This window comes from Aplidium turbinatum, chromosome 5 (genome assembly GCF_918807975.1).
Source record: "Aplidium turbinatum chromosome 5, kaAplTurb1.1, whole genome shotgun sequence".
Taxonomy (NCBI): Eukaryota; Metazoa; Chordata; class Ascidiacea; order Aplousobranchia; family Polyclinidae; genus Aplidium; species Aplidium turbinatum.
Window position 1 is genome coordinate 9,025,796 of NC_137476.1, and position 22,961 is coordinate 9,048,756.

General features: G+C 36.4%; 1 protein-coding gene across 1 annotated transcript in view; it reads left to right on the forward strand.

Annotated features, from left to right (window-relative positions):
* Positions 1 to 22,961, forward strand: part of LOC145770917 (cysteine-rich motor neuron 1 protein-like) — a 37,377-nt gene that overhangs the window by 2,343 nt on the left and 12,073 nt on the right. The window contains exons 2-8 of the mRNA XM_082582660.1: positions 2,869 to 3,014; positions 8,342 to 8,503; positions 16,742 to 16,987; positions 17,292 to 17,409; positions 19,426 to 19,550; positions 21,254 to 21,457; positions 21,909 to 22,061. Coding sequence (XP_082438786.1) covers positions 2,869 to 3,014; positions 8,342 to 8,503; positions 16,742 to 16,987; positions 17,292 to 17,409; positions 19,426 to 19,550; positions 21,254 to 21,457; positions 21,909 to 22,061 — 1,154 coding nt within the window. The remainder of the gene's footprint in view (positions 1 to 2,868; positions 3,015 to 8,341; positions 8,504 to 16,741; positions 16,988 to 17,291; positions 17,410 to 19,425; positions 19,551 to 21,253; positions 21,458 to 21,908; positions 22,062 to 22,961) is intronic.

Sequence of the window (22,961 nt, forward strand, 5' to 3'; positions counted from 1 at the left end):
ACATCAGCACAGATCTCATGCAAATCGCAAGGACAGAAAAACGTGAAAACTTCGTGTTATGTCTACAATTTTTGACATAAGACAAAAAGCTGAGCCAAAGTGTCGTTTTCATATTCTTTTGTTTAAAACAATTTGCTGTTCTCTTGAGGTTTTGGTTGCAAATTATGGTCTTGAATAAAGAAGTCATTATTTTAGATATGTTTTCACAGGCGTTAAGTTTTGACAAAATATTTAAAGCCTACTGATTTAAATGCTGTTCGATTGACGTTTTTCCAAAAACTATTTCCTGCATCGCTTGTAAGGTAGTTACTATCAAGTAGGCTACCTAAAGTTTGTTGAAAAGACGAAGCTACCTTCGTGTATAAGTTACACACGCAGCAGTAACTCTGTTCGTCACATATCTTCCAGTGTTTACTTGGGAAGATGAACATGACGAGAACAAAAGTTTTTTCAAAGAATTTGTCAGCAACTCTGCTCTGTTTCGTCTTCATTGCGCTGACTCAACTTCAAGTCTCTCATTCGCTTTCGTGTGTACCTTGTAGCGAATACACTTGTCCACCTTTGAATTGTGTTGGGGGAACACATATAGATGCTTGTGGGTAAGTGGCGTTTTTTTGTTTGTTGTATTTACAGTTAAACTCGTTTCATTACCGATCGAAATAAGTCGGATTTAAAAAACGTGCCCATTTGTCATTCAGTTTTATGTCTGACAAATATCTCTCATAGGTGGTCAAGGGCCAAATACAAATATTTGATACATTTTCATTGTTTGATTTGAAAGTTTTGTGTTACTGTTCTAGTCAGTTTAGCAACCGTCTGATTTTTGCCGTTTTTTTTTCGCAATGTTATTGCATAAAATGATATTTTTGCATATAGGTTATAGCGTTGTTTTATTTTATCCGACAAAATACCTACACAAAATACTGTTTGACGAATTCAGCTGAGACATTTCCATGGTTAAGTTCAACCAAAACTTTTGAGTTTGGTTCTTGTTGACAACCAGTCGTTTTTTTCACATTGATTCAACGTCTGCAGACCTTGAATCAATGTAAAAAAGAACTGATTTGCTAAGTGGGTAAGTAACGCTGGAAACTGTCTGCAGATGAACTGCAAATTGCTATGATTTTGTGCGTCGTATTGAGAATAACTTTTAGCATTGCTTTTGAGGTTGGTTTTCTCCTATGGCAGTGAACGTAATCGTTTAAAAGTGATGTATGTGAGTGTTTTGTGGAGAAGTTACGTAATGAGTTCTTTATGTAAAGTCAATATTTGTGACTTCAGTGTTTACCCATGGAGATTGGAGATGGTTCACCTTTTTAAGCAATATTATCATAACCAACGTGATTAATTCAATGGGTTACACTTTTCTTGACAACAACTTTACACTTCGCAGCATAAAACTGATTTAGTTGTGTTGTGGATATCTTTTTCAAGTCAAACTTTTTTCAATTGATCTTTTTTGAAACTAACGTTGCTATCCGAACGCCGACAAGATGATTAATATTTTGATATGTTCAAATACTTAAACAGTTAGCGACAGCAGCGATCAATTTACTATGATAGCTGAGTGCATTGTTTCTAATTTCAAAAATAATATTAAACTTGACTGACAACAAGACTATGACGATAAGAAAAACCTTCAAACTAAGCCACTGAAAGCCCAATTGGACCAAGTAGCCTACCCAGCACGTTCCCGGACGTCCCAGAACAAGTCACTGCAAATGAAATAATATGACATCTATTGTAGTAAGGGAAATAATACTACAGTCGTTGAAGAAGGAGGTTGTTAGGAGCAAAATGGTTGGAACGCCTGGTCAATCTAATCTACAAATAAAGACCCTGAAATGTAAACTTTGCATGTATTGTACAGTGCAGTTCAGCATGAGTTTAGTATTTACATTTTCAGCTCTTTAGTTTTTGATTGAAGAGATAGGCTAGTTGTCTCCCAAAACGCAGCGGTCTCCATAAAACGATAGACTTGTTGTAAATGTATGTAACAAAAATATACAACGTTTTGTTCAAGTTCCCGGCCCTCTTGGAAAAGGTTCCAGGTTATTTAAAGTATCCCGAGTCCGGGATCAAATGTACATCCGTAACATCCTAGACTGATTGACAACGCTACTACTTCAAACTGCTATTCCCACATTTAATCTTCGATTTGATCTCTATTGCTATTAAGAACAGGCGCACCTGTCACGTTGTGCAACGGTTACGGATTCCACAAGATATTTTCTCAGTACGAGCATTAATATTTTAACAACCATTAAACTACAAGTACAATCTCCTTGCTCTCCAAAGTGACAAGTTTTACTGAAGTAAAAGTGATGCTTCCGACAAAACATTAATTAACATTTAACTACAAACAACAGTAAAATATGTGTAGAGTGTAGCCTACAACTTAAAACCTTTTTTATCGTTTTTTCTGATACGTTTTCTAGTTCTTGGGTATGGGCGTTTAATGCTTGTCATGGTTAAAGTATTCAATAGACCAGGGGTTCACAACCTTTTTTACACCGTGGCCCCCTTTGAAAATTTTGAACAATCAATCCCCCCCTATTTTTTCAACATTTTGAAAAAATAAAGAAACATCATTTTAATTAAAAAACTTGTTTATACCGCAACGAATTAAAGACCTTTTCATGGAGATTTGGGCAAAATGTAGCCTACTAGTATTTTTATTAAATTAAATTTATTTATTTATTTCGTTATATAGTGTTGGAGTGGACTTAGAGATGATAAATTAAATAAGTTATTATTTTTCAAATTTTTCCATGGCCCCCTTGAAAAAGGCTCATGGCACACTAGGGGGTCATGGCCCCCAGGTTGGAAACCCCTGCACTAGACCAATGTTTTTTTCAACTTTCTCAGGTGCTGTCCAACATGTGCGAAACAACACCTTGAAACATGTGGTGGGCCGTTTGAAGTTGATGGACTTTGCGACGTAGACTTGACCTGTGTTGTTCGGCCTCCCCATGATGCCACACTGATGGAGAATGAAGTTGGGACTTGCAAACGTAAGATAGGACTAAATAAATTAAAAACCTGAGTTGAAGAATTAATCCCAGTCAGCAAATCAATCGCTTTTTACATCGATTCAACGTCTGCAGACGTTGAATCAATGTAAAAAGCGACTGATTTGCTGACTGGGAAACAGACAAACGAGAGCTGTTGAGAAAAAAAGTTTGCATTGTTTGTAAATTTTATTTAACATTTAGCAAACCAAGTTTGGACAACTTTGTATCGGTTGGCATGACAAAAGTATTTAAACTGTTCATGAAATAAACTTTCACACAAGAAGGCACGTTGGCCACAACACTACACAACTTTAGAATTGACTCAAAATTTCAAGAATTCTACTTAAGTGCCTCAACTCAAGGTATTCAATGGGATAGTTCTTTAACTTAAATCGAACTGGAACAAATTTTCTTTTCGAAGATTGCATTAAGATATTATGAAAGTGACTATATGTATGAGCGTATGACTGTGTGAGTTCGCATTTGAAGATTAAAGCATTATACGTTTACATTCTAATCTACCTGAAGGTTATATGTTAGTTCGTTTCGTATACCCTACCTCTTTTATCTGGGTTCAGTTGTTTACCAGTTACAAAGATGTTTCTGAAGTGTTTTGTGTTTTCAATATATTTCTTTTTAGAGTGATCATTTTCCTGAATTGGACAATCTTTGATAACAAAATTTAAAATCCCGCGTAACCCTCACCATAAAGTTACTATCATGATATGGAATTTAGCTTGTCTGTAATTTTACAGGCATTTTTGTGTCGATGAAAGTTCATCTATCTGCAATAGCTATCACTAGCATGAGCATCAAGACTATATTTGGAAGCAACTTTGCTTCAGTACCTAACGTCGTGCAAGTTCAAATATTTATGACAACACAAAAGAATATTTTTGAAAGCTCTTAAAATAGTTCACATTTAAAAGCTTTAAGTCCTCCTAGTATTTCACCACCGGCTTCATCTGAGATCTGAAATATATTTCTTAGCTGTAGGATACATATCCGTTAAGCAAATAGTTTTATCGATATTCATCTGTCGGTTTTAACAACAGAGTGCCATTTACTGTACAAATCTTTTCTTTGAACCACCACAATAAGTATGATAAATATTTAAAACGTTAACACATTTTGTCGGTGCTTAACTATAGCGCGCTTTGTTTGACACCGGAAACTACCTGATTTCGACTTCAAAAATCAGTTTATTCACTTGTTTGCCTAAGGCTTAAGAGTGGTTTAGGCTGTGTTTATTTTAGATGTCTGACGTCATAAGATGAACGTCCAGGGACAAATCGGCCATTTTGAGATGTATAAATGTGGATTCAGCGCTTTCACATGAAATTTCTGCAATAGCAATTATAATTTATCTCTCCACAAAAGCGACCTTGCTCTGACCAATGCCATCAAGTAAAGCAGAGTTCCCCTTCCAAAAATTATAAATCACTGCATTATGAAGATATTGAAATAAGTAAATGAAGAAGGTGTAAAATGACCTTTTCACTTTCAGTATAATGTAAAGCTATCGATAGTTTGCCACGTTACTGGTTATGTTGTTAACAGTGTCCACAAAATTGAGTCAAAAATGCCATTTCGACTCCGCAAGTGTTGAAGTCCAGCGCCACACCACTGTCAAGTCGCCAAATTTGTGCTTTTTATGTTAATTCAATTTGTGCAGACGTTGAATCAATGTGAAAGTTGACAAATTTGCTCGAGGGGTTGGTTATCAATTCAAAACACGATTTGCTTGTAGCAAGTAGGCTATGGTTGTTCATATATGCTTTTTGAAAAATTTGCGAAAACGATGGTACAACATTCATCTACGTAACACCACATTTCCTTCTCATCTTTTCTCGATTCTTTAAGATTAAATAATCAGCTTTTGTATCAAAATCCAAGTTCATAGGTCACATCCAGTTCAATGTCAATGTTTTAATATTTTTAAGCTACGTATGTTGCCGTTAAATATGTGACGTCCTACAAGCATTTTTTTGAATATGTTTTTTTCACCACTTTATTAAATGTTTCATTTCCATAAAGTTGGTCTTTTCCGATGTCATAACTTCAATCTAGACGAGACTACCACACTTCTCGAATTGAATATTTTCAACTGATTTCTGAAGTGGTTATATTTTGTCATCTACAAGATCTAGCAACGTTTAAATCAGGACTGGCGACGTTGCAGCGATGCAATTCTGCAAGTTTTGTTTGCCAAGATTCAAGCAGATAACAGTCACCTGAATAAGTAACGTTCTGTCAAAGTTAGATTCAAGCTGACATTAATACCCTGACTATAATCCACTAAAATCTCAACCAGCAAAATCTATCGTTTGTTTCAACGTTTGTAGACGTTCTTTTAATCCAATAAAGATGACCTCCATGTTGCTAGTTTGACGGTTTTAAAGCTTTTCGACACCACTAAAGAAATAGCGGTTCACGTTACCAGCAAATAACGGCGATAGCAACGTAAATCTGTATAAATCTTTATGCTGTATCATGACCACAGCTGTCCGGCGTGGCACTTTTTTTATTCGATTTTTGACTCTCCTAAATATTACTCTGTTGGTGGTAGCCTACAGCAAAAGAAAATTTATCAGCAAGTTGTGTTTTTGCATTTGAGCAACAACCGCATGCAGACGCCATAATATTGATATGTTTTTACAAGTTGTTTCAACATGTTTCAAACTCTTGCCATTCCATTTTAGTTCTGCATATGTTATACAAAAAAAAATCGAAATCACCGCAAGCAAACTATTGAATCTAAATTTGAGCTGTCAGAATTTGATGCTGGCAAACCTGCACGTTGATCAGACTTTGAAAGACACACTTTTCCACAACATGTGTTTTATGTTTGGAGAAAACTTTTCAGTACGATTGTACTATCTCACCTGGTTCTTAGCCATGCTTGATTGTCTTTTACGTCACAATCTGACTCATTTCTTGTCAAAGGTGAATTGGACTTTGTTTATCTCACACTGTACAAGTTATGTTAAACTTATTCATTTTAAGATCATCCAGCCGACAATGAAAGAAGCCCTATTGTCTCTGATCACGTACCCTTTTCTCCTCGAGTGTTTGGATAGTTAACCCTTTTTTCTGTACGATGAATATCATTCAGTTACTTTTTGTGTTAGGAAAATCTGATAAGCAAACACTATTTGTGTCATTCATTTGAAAACAGTACATTTGGAATTTCTATCAGACCTTCGCCATGCATTCTTGTTTCTTACGGAGTTTCGTCATTTTACTAGCTTCAGGCACGTAGCCTAAGATAAGTTACTGCTCAAACGAACTGTTCCAGCACTATTGAATCTATTCAAAGGTTTGACTAGGGCACGTTCAAAACTAAATCATTTTAAAATATTTTGAAGCAAGCTTGTTTCAAATACGCACAGCTGTGTCGAAATTTTCCTATTTTCTTTACTGGCAAGTTGATAAATGATAAATGTGATAAAAACAAAGCGACATATTATTTTGTCCTAGTATTATACTCTCAGATATATATTTGAAGACAAGGTTTCAAGCTCAACTGACGTTTTGGAAAAGAAGAAATTGTCCGACCACACAGTGAAGGGTAGTAATTTTGTACTAAAATCATTTCATGCTCCAGGAATGACATTTGAACACTCCAGTTCTTCGAGTTGATACATAAATATTGTGGAAGAGTACAGAACGGCATTGTCCAAAAGCAAATCTGAGTGCAACATTACAGGCTGAGCTTTCACCTGCCTTTGAAGCTTGAACTGTAACCCAAGTGGATAACAGTTTCACTGCTTGAAACATAATAGCAGTGGAGAAAGATTTGCTATTTTTACGTCGCTTTAACGTAGAAAAACGTTTAATTAATGTTAAAAATACAGCGTCTGTTTGATGGGAACCTTGAGTTTAACATACCTAATTTGTTGCCATTGTTTGTACATTTACGCTTTTTGTCGTTTTAGTGATTAAAAGTTCAGTTAGAATGTCTTGCGTTTCAACTGATTGATGGTATGTTTGCCTTGAATTCTCATTACGATGCTTAAAGACGACGATAGGATATTTTGTTCATGTTATTTATTCCTGCTCAGTAATTTTCTCACCAAAGTGTTCCATTGAACTGTTTTCAGTTTCAACAGAACTTGTCAAAAACATATAAACAGTCAGATTTTCCTAAAATATCTTTTTTTTACTTGTGAAATGTATTTTTGCATACTCTTTGCTGCGTGTGCGTGAACAAAGCGGCTTTATACTCTTTGAAAAATGGTTGAAACGAAATTCTTTATCAAAAAAGTCCACTCGAAACAAAATTAAAACAAAAATTGCTAATGATTGTGTCTCTAACATTACCACACTATACTACCTCTCGATTATGGTGTAAAACCAGTGTGTCTTGCTATAGGCTTTGATTGGGTGAAAATATTCAATCAGCAAATAAATTCTTTTCACATTGGTTCAGTCTGCAAACGTTGAATCAATGTAAAAAGGACTGATTTGCTGGCCATCCAAACAGTCTTTTTAAAGGGTTTATGCGAAGTTCCTAAGAAAGAAAATTTGATTTCAGGAACAGCCTTACTTATTATGTGCGTACCCTATTGACAATACCCAAACAGAAAAAATCCGTCATTTTTACATGGATGCAAACATTCCAGACGTTGAATCAATGTAAAAATGGCCAATTTTGTTGTCTGGGGGGACCACAGCCGTCTGTTTGTACGTAAAGTTTTAAAAAACATTCAGAAGTTTACAAACGTGTAAATGGTTGTTATTCCGCGATGAAAGAAGAAAATAGCTTGAGGAAACCTGTTGGTGCCTTACCACGATTCCTGCTAGGATAAACAAACTTATGAAAGCGTCAAATTGGTGTTCATAATGGTGCATTTTGTGAAAGTGGCTATTGTTTGTGACTTACCTGGATGAATGAAACGAGCTGTGAAAGTCATGCGTCAAGCCATTATTTTGACAATTTATGAAATTACTTTGTCTGTCATTTTCAAGTCAGCTTAAACTGAAAACTTTTAACTGAAATCCGTAGACTGTAGTGTAGAGTGTAAACTGTTACGTGCAATCCTGGGGTTAAATTCGTTATTCATATAACCGTTTCGCAAACTTACCGCTTTCCAATTGGAAACATATCACAACCACAAGACACTTGAGTAGTTCTGCATCAATACTGTTTTAGTCAGTCAAAAAAACAAATTATTTCATATACGATGTTTTTTATTATACATTTTGTAGGGGCGTTAGAAGCCTCGCATTCCCCTCCTGTACCCTCTCATATACCCTTGTTTCTTTGAAGTATCAGTGATTTATTTCACCTGACATTCTGACATGTGTATTTGCTTTAATTTCAGCTACTGATTCATTGGCGTCTTCGGATGTATGTCGCGAGACGTATTTTTTTGGTTGCAACTTGGTACACGGAAAGTGCACCTGTGGCACGGAATCCGCATGTACAAATCCTTTCCGATTCAAATCACCTGTGCAATGCTATCTGTACAAAGAATCTTTGTCAAGTGAGTGATAGCTACAAAGTTTCGCCTCTTCAAAAGCAACACTTGAATGCGTTCAAATTTAATTATAGAAACTCTTCATTTTGTGTTGTATAATATATATCATCAACAGACATAAGTGAGCAACAACACAGCATTTATCCTTATAAAGACAAAAATAAAAAAAGCAAACTTTCATAATACGTGTTTTGGATGAACATAAAAGTATTACCTACAATATGTAATATTGCTGCTGAAAAGAAAATGTCGAATCGTTTTAAACCAAAAATGTAAGTCGGTGGGGCCATAGTATGTCCACCGAAGTTATTCGAAGCGGCTTATCCCATATTCTCCGCCAAATGCCTGGTGTCACCTATTATTCCACTTTTACCTTTTAATGGTTTAGTCACACTAGTAGGGTACAAATGAAGCCATAACAGAGTATAATTATTACAAAGCAGAAAGCAGTTTTACCAGACAGTACTTTTGTTTGCGATGTTTTTGAAATTATTAACGCATAATTTCACATGCTCATTCTAGTCAGTTCTATTTGTAAAGAAATGTGATCTGCTGATCCAACCGTAAAAGCCCACACATTTTCACCAGGTAGGGACTCAAAGAGTTTACTGTTCACCTGCTGTTTACTCTGTTGAACTGCTAAAAGTATATCCAGCTATTGTTTGCGTTTGCTTCATGAAAACCCACACAGCCCTCATCTGTTGTCAAGTGTAAAAAGGATTGATTTTCTGGCTGAGATGTACTGTCCTTTGCTTATTCACACCAACACAATAAAGCATATTTTTTGGATCAGTGTATTTCTCCAGGCAAGGCCTGACTTTGCAAACAGCCCTGGCTTTGCAAACAAACAATAAAGTTTATTTTTGACGCTTTTTGACAATTGTTGTTTGCCAGCATCATAATCATTTCATGTTTCACCTTTATTTTGACATACAAGACTACAAAGTCATTTGAAATTAGATCTTTTTCTGCTTTACTGTAAAATGATAAATATTGTGATTTTCAATACAGGGCTCATGAAGCACTCACTTTTTGATGGAACATTCTGAAATATTTATGTTACGTTTCTAATAGCCATATTGTGGAAGTTTCTTTTTAATTTTCTTTACAGTGTTATTGTTTCTTTTTTAGCCGCAAATAAATTTGATTATGTTCCCATAGCAATCATGTATCAGCCTACTATACCTGCATCAACGTTTTTAAAGGAATCTTTACGTCGACATCATATCTGTAACGTTTTGACAATTTTAAATGAAAGAATCTAGTAATAATTCAAAATTACAATATTTAGTCGACCTGACAAATGCTCTGAAATGTAAAACAATATGCATTAATGATTATGCAGCTGCTGTGAACGTGGTAGGCTATTAGCAACCACACGCACAAAGGCGAACTTCAAAAAGCTTTGAAGAGTTGGTAAGCTAAGGTCTTTGTTGCCACAGCCTCGAAAGAGCTTTGCTTCATTGCACATGGTTCTGTATATGGCTTTTTTGACATGCTCATTGCTCAGGTGAATGGCACTTTGTCATAACGGATCCACTACTGCTACGTGTTTTTAACTTGCAACAAACCAATTGGTTGAATTCAATTTTTGAATAAATCGGTTTGGTGCATAATTATGACGAACAGTTTCATTTCACATTATTTTACCTTAGTTTGCTCAACACGAAAGATTCGGTTTGGTAAGTTAAAATGGTGTCATGACAGTACACATTAGTGACAGTACATTTCGTTGACAACACGTTGTTGACGTTGAATCAATGCAAAATGACGGATTTTGCTGTCTGTAGTTTCACAGAAAGATTTGTTGGTATTGACTTGGTTATGCGAATGAAACTGCGTCTGGAATTCTGTCATTGATTAACTTAAAGACATTTCAAATATTCAAACCAACACCTCGCCTTTTAGACCACAAAAACGTAATGGAAGCTTATATAATCTTGTAACACATGAAGCTTTCACCTTGCGCACAATTACCAGCGTCTCATATTACCACTTACGTTTCTTTACGATAAAAGAGCATTGGTTAAATAATGATTTGAGGCTAATGGTAATTGCTAGAGGCCTGATTGAAACGTTTTGTCGATTTCTCTCTGGGTTTGTTACTAGCCGACTGCCTAGGCATGGACTGGACCGGCATATTGTCATAGTGGTTTCTGGTTAGTCTTCGGTTCTGGTGCTTGTAGGTCTGAGTTCGATTCCAGGTCGGGTCATGATAGAACTTTTAAATCTGGTACTTTTGTGCTCTTTCTTTCTCTTAGCATTCACGATAAATTGGGGTAGTAGGCCTATTGTAATGTGTTCCGATGCTAAATATCTCACGATTGAAAAAACATCATTCCCGAAAAAATCTCAGCAGTTATGAAGTGACAATGAGTAAATCACATTATTGTTAAGTTGGTAGACTAGTTAGCTGATTAATTGGTTGGATTATCTGTTAGATTAGAATTAGATGTTCTCTTGCGAGTGTTCGACCGCTATTCTGCCTTAGCCATGCGATATGCTAGACAGCAAAGTTGTGAAAAACAGAACTTTTACATATCTCGGCTTCCCAGACAGCAAAGTTTTGCTGCTTGGGAAATTCAAACGTGGCGAACTTTGAAAAGATCTTTTGTCGTAAAAATGTATTTTTTGTGTTTTCTTCGAAACCTTTTGCAATAACTTTTTTTGATTTCTTAACGGACATAGTGGCATCGGGCGTCTTGAACCTGCGACAAAGGAATAGGTCTTGTTCGCTCACTTTAAAGTGCCTCTGACAGAAAAATAAATTTGCGAAATTTACCTAAGATATCAAAAAGGTGACACTAACAAACTTCCCTGACCAGAAAATTGTAAAAAATATCAACAGGCTACTAAGTTACACGCTTGCAAACTTTCGTTGACATCGGCGAATCTGACACTCATTCTATTGCGAAAATAAAAACGGCAACATCGCTGTGACGTCACCGTAAGCTGGAAGGATACAATCTGTGGTGACTGGTGACTTGGTTAGGTATAGTACGGCTACTGCAAAACGTGAATGTGTTGGGCTCTGTTGGTCTAAAGCATGTGCAAATTAAGAATTACCGAAATAGAAAAGTGAACTTACTATTACTACCAGGTTTTGATCAAATAGGTTGAGTTTATTTTTATCAAACAGCATCTCAATTCAATTGAAATTGCAGTTTCATAGGGCTACAATTTTGATACTTTTTTATTTGTCCTAATCTGGCTATAGCCATTTGCAGTGTAACAACAGTATCTCACAAACAGTAGGCTACCTTTAATTTATGGTTGAGGCAATGCTTAAAAATTGCTGTTCATGTGTATTGTTGTATTTAAAAATATCTATCCCAAATTTCCTTGCCAACTGAAAGTATTAAATGCAATAATTCTCATTGTTCAGATGCTTCTCCTGTTGCCTCAATAGACTCTTTCTATAATATTATAACTGATGCTCTCAAAGCAGCTTCTGATAAAATCTTTGTTGGTGTAAAGAAGAAATGTAACATATTTTCTGTTCCTGGTTGGAATAATCATGTTAAGCAAGCTCATGCTACTGCCAGAGAAAGTTACATCATGTAGGTGAAAAATGGGAAACAGTGAAATGGTTAACTATCATATATGAGTTGATGCAGAGCAAACGAAAGGAGTTTAAAAAAGCCTTTCGCCGTTGTAATCATGCCTCTGAACAACATAGAGCAAATGTGCTTGCCTCAGCACTCAACTTGGACAGCTCACATAAGTCATTTTGGCAGAAAGTAAAAAAGTCTACTTGCAAAAAGAGTTCTCTTCCTGTAAATGTTGGTGGAGCACAAGGTCCTGGAGCAATTGCTGAGATGTGAAAACATCATTACAGCTCCTTGCTAAATTCTAGCAAAACCAACACTGAAAAAGAATTTGTTAACTCATGTATTTCTTCTAGGGATAAATATTACAACTTTTGTTACAACATGGACACAATTGGTTCCTTGCTTGTCAAACTGCCATAAACCGCGCTGCTGGTGCTGACAAAATTTCAGCTGAACATATTGTTTATGCTGATTATTTGTTTTTATATTAGTGTACTTTTTAAATATATATGTGTCTTAGTCATGGCACTGTACCAAATTCTTGCTTGAACACTGTCTTAGTCCCGATTGTAAAGAATTTGAATGGCGACATTCAAGATTCAGGTAACTATAGACTTATTGCTCTAGCCACAGTAATCTCAAAACTGTTTGAACGTTTTATGTGAATCATCTATTGCCTTTCTGGAATACCAGTGACAATCAATTTGGGTTTAAGTCTGGTCATAGTACTGAAATGAGTGTTTTTTAATAAAACAACCAGTGTCCTCTTATATCAGTCATGACACTCCTGCTGGGTTTTTTTTTTCGCTGAGACTTTTCGGTCATTTGTCCGAAATAACTTGAAAAAATTCGGTCATTTTTATTTATTTTGGTCATTTTTAGTCATATATAGTCAATTGACTATATATTTTTTCGGACATTTTGACCGAATTGACTATATTTTTTTCGGACATTTTGCTAAAAAATCGGTCAATGACCGAAAAATGACCCCAAAAAAAAACCCAGCACTCCTGTATATTCTGTCTTTTTGGATGCTTCAAAAGCCTTCGACAAAGTCAATCATCATTTATTGTTTAAAACGCTTATCACACGTAACGTGCCTACTGCCTATCTATTTTGTTCGCTTATTGGAATACTGGTGACCTTTGTGCCTTTATAGTAAAAAAACCATGCAAGTGAGGTGGGAAGGTCACCTGTGCCAATCATTTACTGTGTCCAGCGGAGTCTGACAAGGTGGGGTGTTAAGCCCCTATCTTTTTGCCGTATATATATATTGATCAGCTTTCTTATCTCAATAAAACAAAAGTTGGTTGCTATGTTGGCAACTCTTGTCTAAATCATATTATGTTTCCTGATGACATTTGCTGCATCTCGCCTAGTTTGTGTGGCTTACAAAATTTGTTAGATGTTTGCCACAAGTATGCTGTTGAACATGAAATTACTTTCAATTCTAAAAAGTCATTTGGTATGTTATTCTCCCCAAAAAACTTTTATCTTTTACGTGCTCCTCTGCTACATCTAGGTAAATCTGAAATTGTGTTCACAGACTCTGTAAAATATCTGGGTGTATTTATTGATAGTTCTCAGATGAAAATTATATTTCAAGGCAAGTGCGCTCTCAGTACTGTGCTGCAAATAATGCAAAATCTCAATTTTTCTAAATGCTCACCCGCTGTAAAAAACAGTTTATTTCGTTCTTATTGTATGTCGTTTTACTTATCCCAGTTGTGGAACAAGTTTAGATCTTCTAGTATAAAACGATTACGTGTTGCTTACAATGACTCTTTCAGAATATTGCACAATTTGCCTCGTTAGGTCAGTGCCCGTGAATATCAAGTAATGAATAATGTAACTACGTTTGATGCTTTATTGAGGAAAAAACATGTTTTCGTTTATTAACCGATTGCATACACTCCTCAAATCGCTTTATATCAGACATGATGTCATCTGATTATTTTTATCGTTCTGAATGCTTTCAATTCTTCCAACGCTCATTATATGTAAATTTGTGACAGTAGATAGCCTATTTAGTGAGCTTTTAAACCGACGGCATCCAAGGTGGCTCTCTGTGATCTTTGTGCATTTTCAGTTTGTGTATTACAGTATTTCGTTGTTTTGTTTTCGATGTGGACAGCTTTGTCTGACGCAAATAAATAATAAATAAATATGTGACAGTGTCAGTGACAAAGACCGTGTGGTTTCTTTTTACGCTTTCCCACAAAACAAGGTGCTGAGAAGAAAATGGTAGAAGTTTTCTTCAAGTGTTCGAAAGTAGGATGGGCCATACAAAACTAGTCATATATGTTCTCTTCACTTCACTGAAGATAATTTTGTTAATACCACTCAAGTAAAAATGGGCTTGAGCAAACTTTACATTTTGAAGGAATTTGCCATAGGCTACCATCTATAACAGCAAAGATGCAACCAGTTGCTGATGATGATTTCAGCACTTCTAAACAACAACGTTTACAAAAACGTACCCTTGTACAGGTAAACTAGGCTTTTACATGTATAGACTCTGCTATGTACGTACTGAGGGCACATTATGAGAGAGAGAACTTTTATTTATTATGAATAGTGATGATGAATTAAATATGAATGATGATTCGTACAATTTCTTCATTTTTCACTTCAAGTATATTTTAGGTTTTGTAGGAACGTATCCAGTACAGTTTTATTAAACTGTAAAAAACAACAGATCTTTGAAAAAAGCAACCGCTTGTACCAACTCCGACTAAACTGTGATCCAGCAATCACATCTAGGAAACGTATGTTTCATCCGTCGCTAAGAACGCCGACTTACAATGACGTAATACCACCAAAGTCGTCCCAGAGCAGTGAAATATGGAGTTTCGCCTGTGGTGGCGCTGCGGAGCCGTCGTTTGATGTAAATTACGCCCTAACCAGTCGAGCTACGAGGTTAAGGTTAAAAAGTTTGCTAAGTATGATTCTGCGCAAGGAAATGCTTTAAAAAGTTACTATACTTGGATCCAACCTGTCAGGGGCACTTTAAGCGTTTCAAGTTATCCAAGTTGATTTAATCCATTTTAAGTGCTACTAGAAGGCGGCTCATTTTAAAGGAAAGCACTTTTCTAATAATTTCATTTTGGCAACTTTATGGCCCAATTAAAGCAGTTCGAGTATGTGCCTTTTGTTGGTCAGTTTGTTGCCGATTTTTATGCATTGTAGGTTCTTTGGATTTGAACACATCGGAATTACAGATTTGAAACAAACAATTTATTGTTTTTTTAGCGTCTGAAAAACATTATTGTGGTCTCTTTCTAAGCTTGACTACTGTATTCTTTCAACTAAATTACTGAAAATTTTATTGATGTCTACCTGTTGTAAGATTGCACTGAGGATGATTCAATATCCGAATTCGCGATCAGCTACAAGATAATATTGTGTAATTTGAACTTGTCGTACAATTTCTTTGAAATTAAAAATAAGTTACATTGAAGTGCTGTTTTTCCAAATTATTTTATAACCCCTCCTCCACAATGATAATCGAAATTGAGTAAGATGTTGGATCCATTGGTTGGTATTTTCACAACAAAAGTTACATTCCAGTTGACAAACTTAGTCGTTTTTACACTGATTTAACGTATGCAGACATTGAAGTAATGCAAAAATAATGGCCTTTAGGGCTATAATGTTGATTTTGTTAGTCTGGAAGTTCTTAAAACGTAGATTTAGATTCTTGTCCACGCCAGCAATTCCATAAAAAAATTAACTCCCTTGGCTGTTCGGAATGCTTGAAATATGTTGGTATTTACGACATCACAGTTTATGTCACAGCACATGATTTTTAGACAAGTAGGCTCCAGATAGTAAATCAATCGTTATTGACTTTGAAGACGTTGAATCAGTTTTAAAAACGGTTGATGTGCTGTCTAGGCTAATATCTTGAGAATGACTACTATCTGTGGATAAAGCCAACAAAATGTACCCCTTTGGTTGGGTTGTCCTATTTTCAGTGCTACCTTACTTACAAAGCAGCTTTTGTGGGCTAGAAAGACTGCTGAGTGCTGACTGACAAAAGAAAACTACTTGACAAAAACGTACGAAATATGAATAATTTGTTCCAAGACAGCTCAAAGCGATAAGTTTAAGATACGATGAAAAATATTCTTGCTTTGTCCATGGTTGATTTATTAGTAATGCACGTTTTTAGTCTGCCATTAGTGAGAATATCCTAGCCAGAAAATTTGCCCCTTTCTACACTGATTCAACGTCTGCAGACGGTTGGTTTCTTGGATAAGTCTGTTCAGATTCTGATGCATTGTTCGTTTGTAAAATGCTTATCCAATCTGTGTTTTGTCAACACAGCAGGATTATGAAGATTAGCTAAACGCATTGATGCATGGGGGTGTCGAACCGTTGACCCCGTATCTTTTTCATCCGGACTATGGCTGACGTGCCGAAAATTTTTCATCTTTTTAGAAAAAAGTTTATCCAAGTTTTCTGAAATAAAAATTCGAAGGTATTTAGATGAATTTACAATCAACCATATTATTATTTTTTTCATTATTTGTTAATTTCTAAAGTAAATTGTCTGTTTCAGGAAGAGTAGCTATTCCTATTTGTAAGCCCGATGTTGCTTTGACAACAGCCTTGCGTGTGCTAACGTGGCGTTGGAAATTTTCACATACGTTTATTGCTTTGCGTTTTAAAAAAAAGTATATTGTTGCAGATTTTAGACTTGATTGCAAGCTTGTCAAATGCAATGTCCAGATGTCTGAGAACTGCCCCGACGATTCGGTTCTACTTGAGGGGTATGTCTCCCCAGGGGAGTGTTGCCCCAGTCCCAGCCGCTGCGAGTGCAGAACAGAGCGATGTGTTAAGCAGTTGTGTCCCCCAGGCTCACAGAGGGTGCTGATGAAGACAGGAACCACTACCCCCGGATCTTGTTGTGATGTATATCAGTGCATTTCCCGAGGTATATATCGTGTGTTGTATGTATATATGTGTGCAAGCACCACGTATATTTTGACATCTACAAACTTAGCTTTCGTATTTAGATTTGAAGAAAAACTGGAAATCTTTGAATTTTTTGTGTGTTTTCTATTTACCATATTACTTTGCTCATTCTTGTTTAGAAATGACTTCGGGGGTCTTCAACTCCCGTTTAAGAGATTTGAACAATAAAAATTGTTATTCCTTTAAGAATCTAAGTTGTTAAGACTTCATTGATAAAGCCTTTTTACATTCGATTCGTAACTTCTTTTTTTTCCAAACTGCAGAAGATACTGATGAATGTGCGGTTATTGATTGCTCTTCTTCAAGGGTGTTGTGCCCTTTGGATAGCATCGCTGTTCCCAGTTCTTTTCCACTCAACAAATGCTGTCCTGGCAGACAAACGTAAGTCTGCTTCATGCTTTATTTATCAACTTGCACGACTTGTCAAGGTTGCATTGCGTACCATCCTTTGAAGTATTGCAAGTATGAGCAAAAAAGTATGACAACAACTCTAATAGTAACCTAGATTTTGACTGAACGATTGCTGATATTGATACCAACGCAGTCACTACACTAATTTTCAAAGATCGCATTAGTGGTAGTGAGTGGTACTGAGCACTAGGTTTCCGTGTCGTCCTATGCAAAACCTCTTCTTGGGAAAAGTAAAGAGTTCGCGACCACAAAATAATGTAAAGCATGTCCATTCTCCAATCAAAGATGCTATCACAACTACCGAGGTGGTCTTAACCGAGAAGATAACTTTTCTGAACTACTTCTTGTGATAACCGTGTGTTGTTGTTTGGAGTAGCTACGTCATCAGATCTTTTACCTGCGTCATAATAGGAGACTTAAAAGTGACGACCTTGGTTGGGAATGAATTATTACATGATCAAGACATTGAGTACACACTAGATCAAGACATTGAGTATCAGAAGCTCCAGCTTGAAATCATTCTGATGGCGTTCGTTGCTGCGTAGAAGCAAAAGAGAATAGGCTTGTGAAATAATTCTTCCCTGCATTTGCTTTACATAACTGACAGCTATATAAATCAGTGAAACGTGTGCTGTCAACGCTAATTACCAGCAAAAGCAAAATGATTTTACACTTTTGCATTTTCGAACCCTTTCTTTTGACAAAAATGACATTTATCAATTGGCACTTTGGCAGTGTGTTCTATTTTAAAACTTACACTTTACTCTTCACCTGAAGCTATATTCCAACAGTGTTTCCGTTTGGAGTTGTTTTATTTTTGTTTTATTTACATTTGTTTATATTTGTTTGGTTTTAACTTCAGGCATAAGCAGATTTTGTACCAAATCACATTCCTTCAATCTAGACGTTTCCTGTGTATGGTGAGCTTGATACTAACACACAACAGCATATAGGCTAATCTCTTTTGATTAAAGGTTTTTAATTGGCACCCACACGGTTGAGTGGCCTTGCAGCTGCTAGGTAAAGCTTAGCAAAACAAACAACACCAGTTGGGATTAAGGCATTAGACCAGCTTTGTCATGTAATTCATCATCACAGGAGGCACAGTCAGTGAATATTAATGACGTTGTTTTCAAACGCTGTTTGCATTACTCTCAACGCTTTACAAGGCAGGCAAGTTAAGGAAAACGGAACTAATTTCTGTCCTGAATTCTTTTCTCGGAATAGAATTCAGTGTTATTTTTGTAAGATTTTTGGTATGCAAAGACTTGGTATTGAAATCATAGCTATTACCTACTTTTAAAGCACTGTATTCATAGGTTAGAATATCGGTCGTAGGTTACTGTAGTTCACTACACATCGCTAAAACAAATATAATACAGTATATACGATAGGCTAATATTTAATTATTTATAAATAATAATTAATATACGTGATAGATCGTGTTAGGGAAAGTATTTTAATGATGCCAGTATTTGTTTATTATTTATCAATAGAATTTATTTTTGATGGTATACATTTCTTCTAGTTTGATAATGTTGTGGTGTCACTGATGTGTGTCTTCCGTCGAAATGTGAAATAATATTCACAAACGTATTGAGTTGCTAGAGTTTTGAATTTATACGCCACCAATTGTGATTTGTGAAGCACAATCCGATTTCCTGCTTTGGGTCGTGTGGTATTTGCAACTCATCAGGTAGCTGCATAATCAAGCGGTGAAGCCCTGGTTTAACGTTCAAAAGGGCGCCGGTTTGACACAGCTCAAGAGCATGCAGCTGTGTCATTGGCAGAACATATAAAGCCATGTCTGAAAGTGGATACGAAGATTAGCTTCTCTGCCTTTCGATCCACTTGATCTAAATCTTCAATCAGGGGGTGCAAGCCTATATACGACAAAATTTTATAAGATGGGACACGCACCCGGTGCAGTAATCCTGGTCGGACATCTTAAATAATCTACTAGAATATCTTGAACTTTGCTTTTAGATGCCAGTGCGTAAAGCTCCAGTGCTACCAACCTCCTTCTTGTCGTGAAGGCCAAGAGCTGAAAGTGGCGTTTCGGGGGAACGGTAAACCTGGGTCGTGTTGTGATGAATATATCTGCACCAACGGTAAATAGTTTGTATGATAATTACTACTTAACCTGACACGTAAAACGTAATTGTACAATTGCTGTTGAGAAAGAGCGATCTTCCTGGCGTCAGCACTACCTGACTACTCACTATAGAACAGCGAGCACTGTATTTCGCTAACCATACCCCGTGTAGCCTCCACACTATAGCCATCAAGATTTTTCCAAAAACATGGCAGTCGAGTGTAGCAAGAATTGATAGCGATAGACACGTGTTTCGCTCATGAGGCTGGGCACATCAGTATCGCACCACTAATTCATGCCACATAGTTCTCAACCGCTGCGTTTATTAGTCAATTGAACCCTTACCTTCGTGGAAAGAAAACAACTAAACTAACTGTCGCCAAGGATATGCAAAATGCACTGTTGAGAAGGAGCGATCTTTCTAGAGTCAGCCCTACCTGACTACTAACTAAACAACGAGCATTGTGTAGTATGTATACTTGCTCTCCAAAAAGAATAGTTTTAACACTCATAATAACCATTCTTGATACTTCTTTGCCGGGGATTAAAACATCTGCGCTCCTAAAGCTTGTTTTATGTCCTTGAATGTGTACGTCTAATTACGTCTCTGCAATTCCCTGCAGTTTTGCCAGCACAAAAGTTGTTCTTTTGAGCTTCAATAGGAACATTGTCATTTTAAACACCAATTGATGCAGTGTTATTGGTAAAAAAACATACCTTGTGTTTTCTTTCTTGAAGAAGAAGTTCTTTTATTTTGCATCACCAGCACATGCGAAAAAAAAACCCATACAAGATTACAATGTGAGCTAGGTTGTTTGCTGATGATGATGGGAGTGACAGAAGGACCGAACTGGTCATCAAGTCTGCCACACCCATGTGGTGTCATGGCTTATTTGAAATGGAACGGTGTCGAAGTTGAACGCAAATATTGATTGGCTCTTGACAATCCGAAAATCAGCAACCGGCAATATTTATCAGCCTATGCTAGTACTTTTTTTTTTATCAGTGGGCTGGTGTGTAGTATATCATGAAGGCCTACAACTCACACACCTTTTCGATCCTTTAAATAAATTTTGCTGCACTTATAACCTATTTATTTTACGATTTTTAAGGTGATTCTTTTTACAACCGTTTGCGCCGTAAAGCTATAACAACTTCAGCTTTCTATCTCGCTAGCCGATAGTGTCTTTCTTAGAGTATCTTAATATATTTTTGCAGTGAATGTGCGATGGTATAACCTGTGGCTGATGAAAACAAGCAGCAGGCGATTACAACACTGGCCTTTATGGCACCACGACATTTTAATTGTTACCATTTTGGCGAGACATGGTTGTTATATGAAGGCGAAGCTGTTGCTTTATAAAATGCCGTTGCTTGTATCAAATTCCATAGTTCACTTTTTTTATATAATCTTTACACTCAATCTAATCAAAACAATCCTTGCAAAGCATATAATTATAATTCGATAAACTGCTCTCATCATGATGTCCACGAAGCAAAACTTTTTCTTTCTATTATTTTCTTTACTTGATATTTTACTCATACTTCATCTTTTACTATTTCCTTTTACCACTAACAAAATTTTATGTTAAATAAAACCTTTTAGTTTTGTAGACTCTTGTCTTTATCGTCTCATATTTTGCATGGAGATTTACCTGATGGTGCATAACTAGAGTGAAGATTTTGCCTTAAGTATCAAGTTGTTTATTTTTATGTTAGATACCGTCTTGACTGGCTGTAGTGTGAATGGCACACAGTACAAACATGGATCCACATACAGGAAAGACACTTGCACCGTTTGTGAATGCAAGTTGGGATTAAGCTATTGCGGACCGCCCGGCTGCCCAGACCTGAGCACTTGCACAAGGATAACTAAGAATGAGAACGATTGCTGCCCTACATGTTTAGATGGAGTTGATAAAGGTAACTAAAACAACAATGGAGTTTAATAGTTACTTAAATGTGAAGCTAGGTTCGTGCAATGTAAATGGGGTGCGATACTTTGTCAATTTTGTAGACTCGCCTACGCTACTACGCTTTCTATATAAATAATTAATTCATCAAAACAACTTTTTATCGTTTCAACCTGCCGTAGGCCTATACCATCTTACCTCCAGCAAATTCATCGAATTTAATGTCCGTCTTTCTAGTGGTTAATTTACAGTTTTATTCAATTGTTGTTTGGAGAGCAATGGATTCTTACAATAAAGAATCTAAGATTGATAGCTTTTTTATTTCTTGTCGATACCCAGATAGCAAAATCAGTCTCTTCTCAATTTGTAAATGTCAGATGTTAAATCAATGTAAAAACTGTTGGCATGGTATCTGGGCATGGAGTTGATCGTGTAGACTAACAAACTACTTATATTTTCAGACTACTCCCCATCCATCCTTCCACATCATTTATGCAAAAGTGATGATGATTTCCAAGCTTATGCAGTGGGGGAGACCTGGTCCCCTGATCCTTGTACTTATTGCACCTGCGAGGAAGGGGGCATTACAAGATGCACTGCTGCGTTTTGTCAAGGTGAGATGAGTCGGCGAGGTTTGTTTGTATGAGCAGTTAGCGAATGGTTCGACTATCCCAGATAGCAAATCAATGTTCTGCAGACGTTGAATCAACATCAAAAACGGCTAATTTTCTGTCTGGGATACCCCACTACCCCAACCAGCAAATCAACGCTTGTTGACATTGTTTCAACGTCTGACATTTACGTAATAAAAAGAGACTGACTTTTTTGTCCGGGACAGACCTGTTGTAAGGATTGTAACTTTAGCAAGAACAAAAAACTAAAATGGAAATTCTTGTGTGAAGTGGTAGAAGTTTTGTCCTGGGCCAATGTATATGATAGTACCAACAAAACGGCCGAACAGACTATCCGGTTAGATTTTGGGCGTCATTATTTTAACGGTTGAAGGTATTGCCAATTTGGTGATTTTAATGATGTTCTTTTATATGGTGCTTCTTTTACATATATTTCTTTATTGTATTATAATTAGATTATCCATCGCAGATGCGCATTGCTTTAGTAACATTTAGTAACACTTTAAAAACAGTTGTTGTGTGACCAGACAAGGTAATGAACTCACTTCTACCGATTCAAAAACGAACACTTTATTTAATCAACAAGCCATTGAGTCACTTTTCGTTGCGGTGAAAGAATGCTGCATGCATCTCATAAACTTTTCTTAGTTGTCATCAATAGCATTCAAAATTGATGTGTTTTATCTGAAATGTACCCTCACTGCATAATCTGCAACGCACAATTTTTAAACTACAACCACAAGTCATGATCCGATGAGGCCAAGAATGTGACACGCTTCTGGTCTTAGCCAACTATTCAGTTTTTCACAGTGAACGTTTGCAGACGTTGAATTAATGTAAACTAGGATGACTTGTTGACTGGGTTCTACACTAAGCACCACC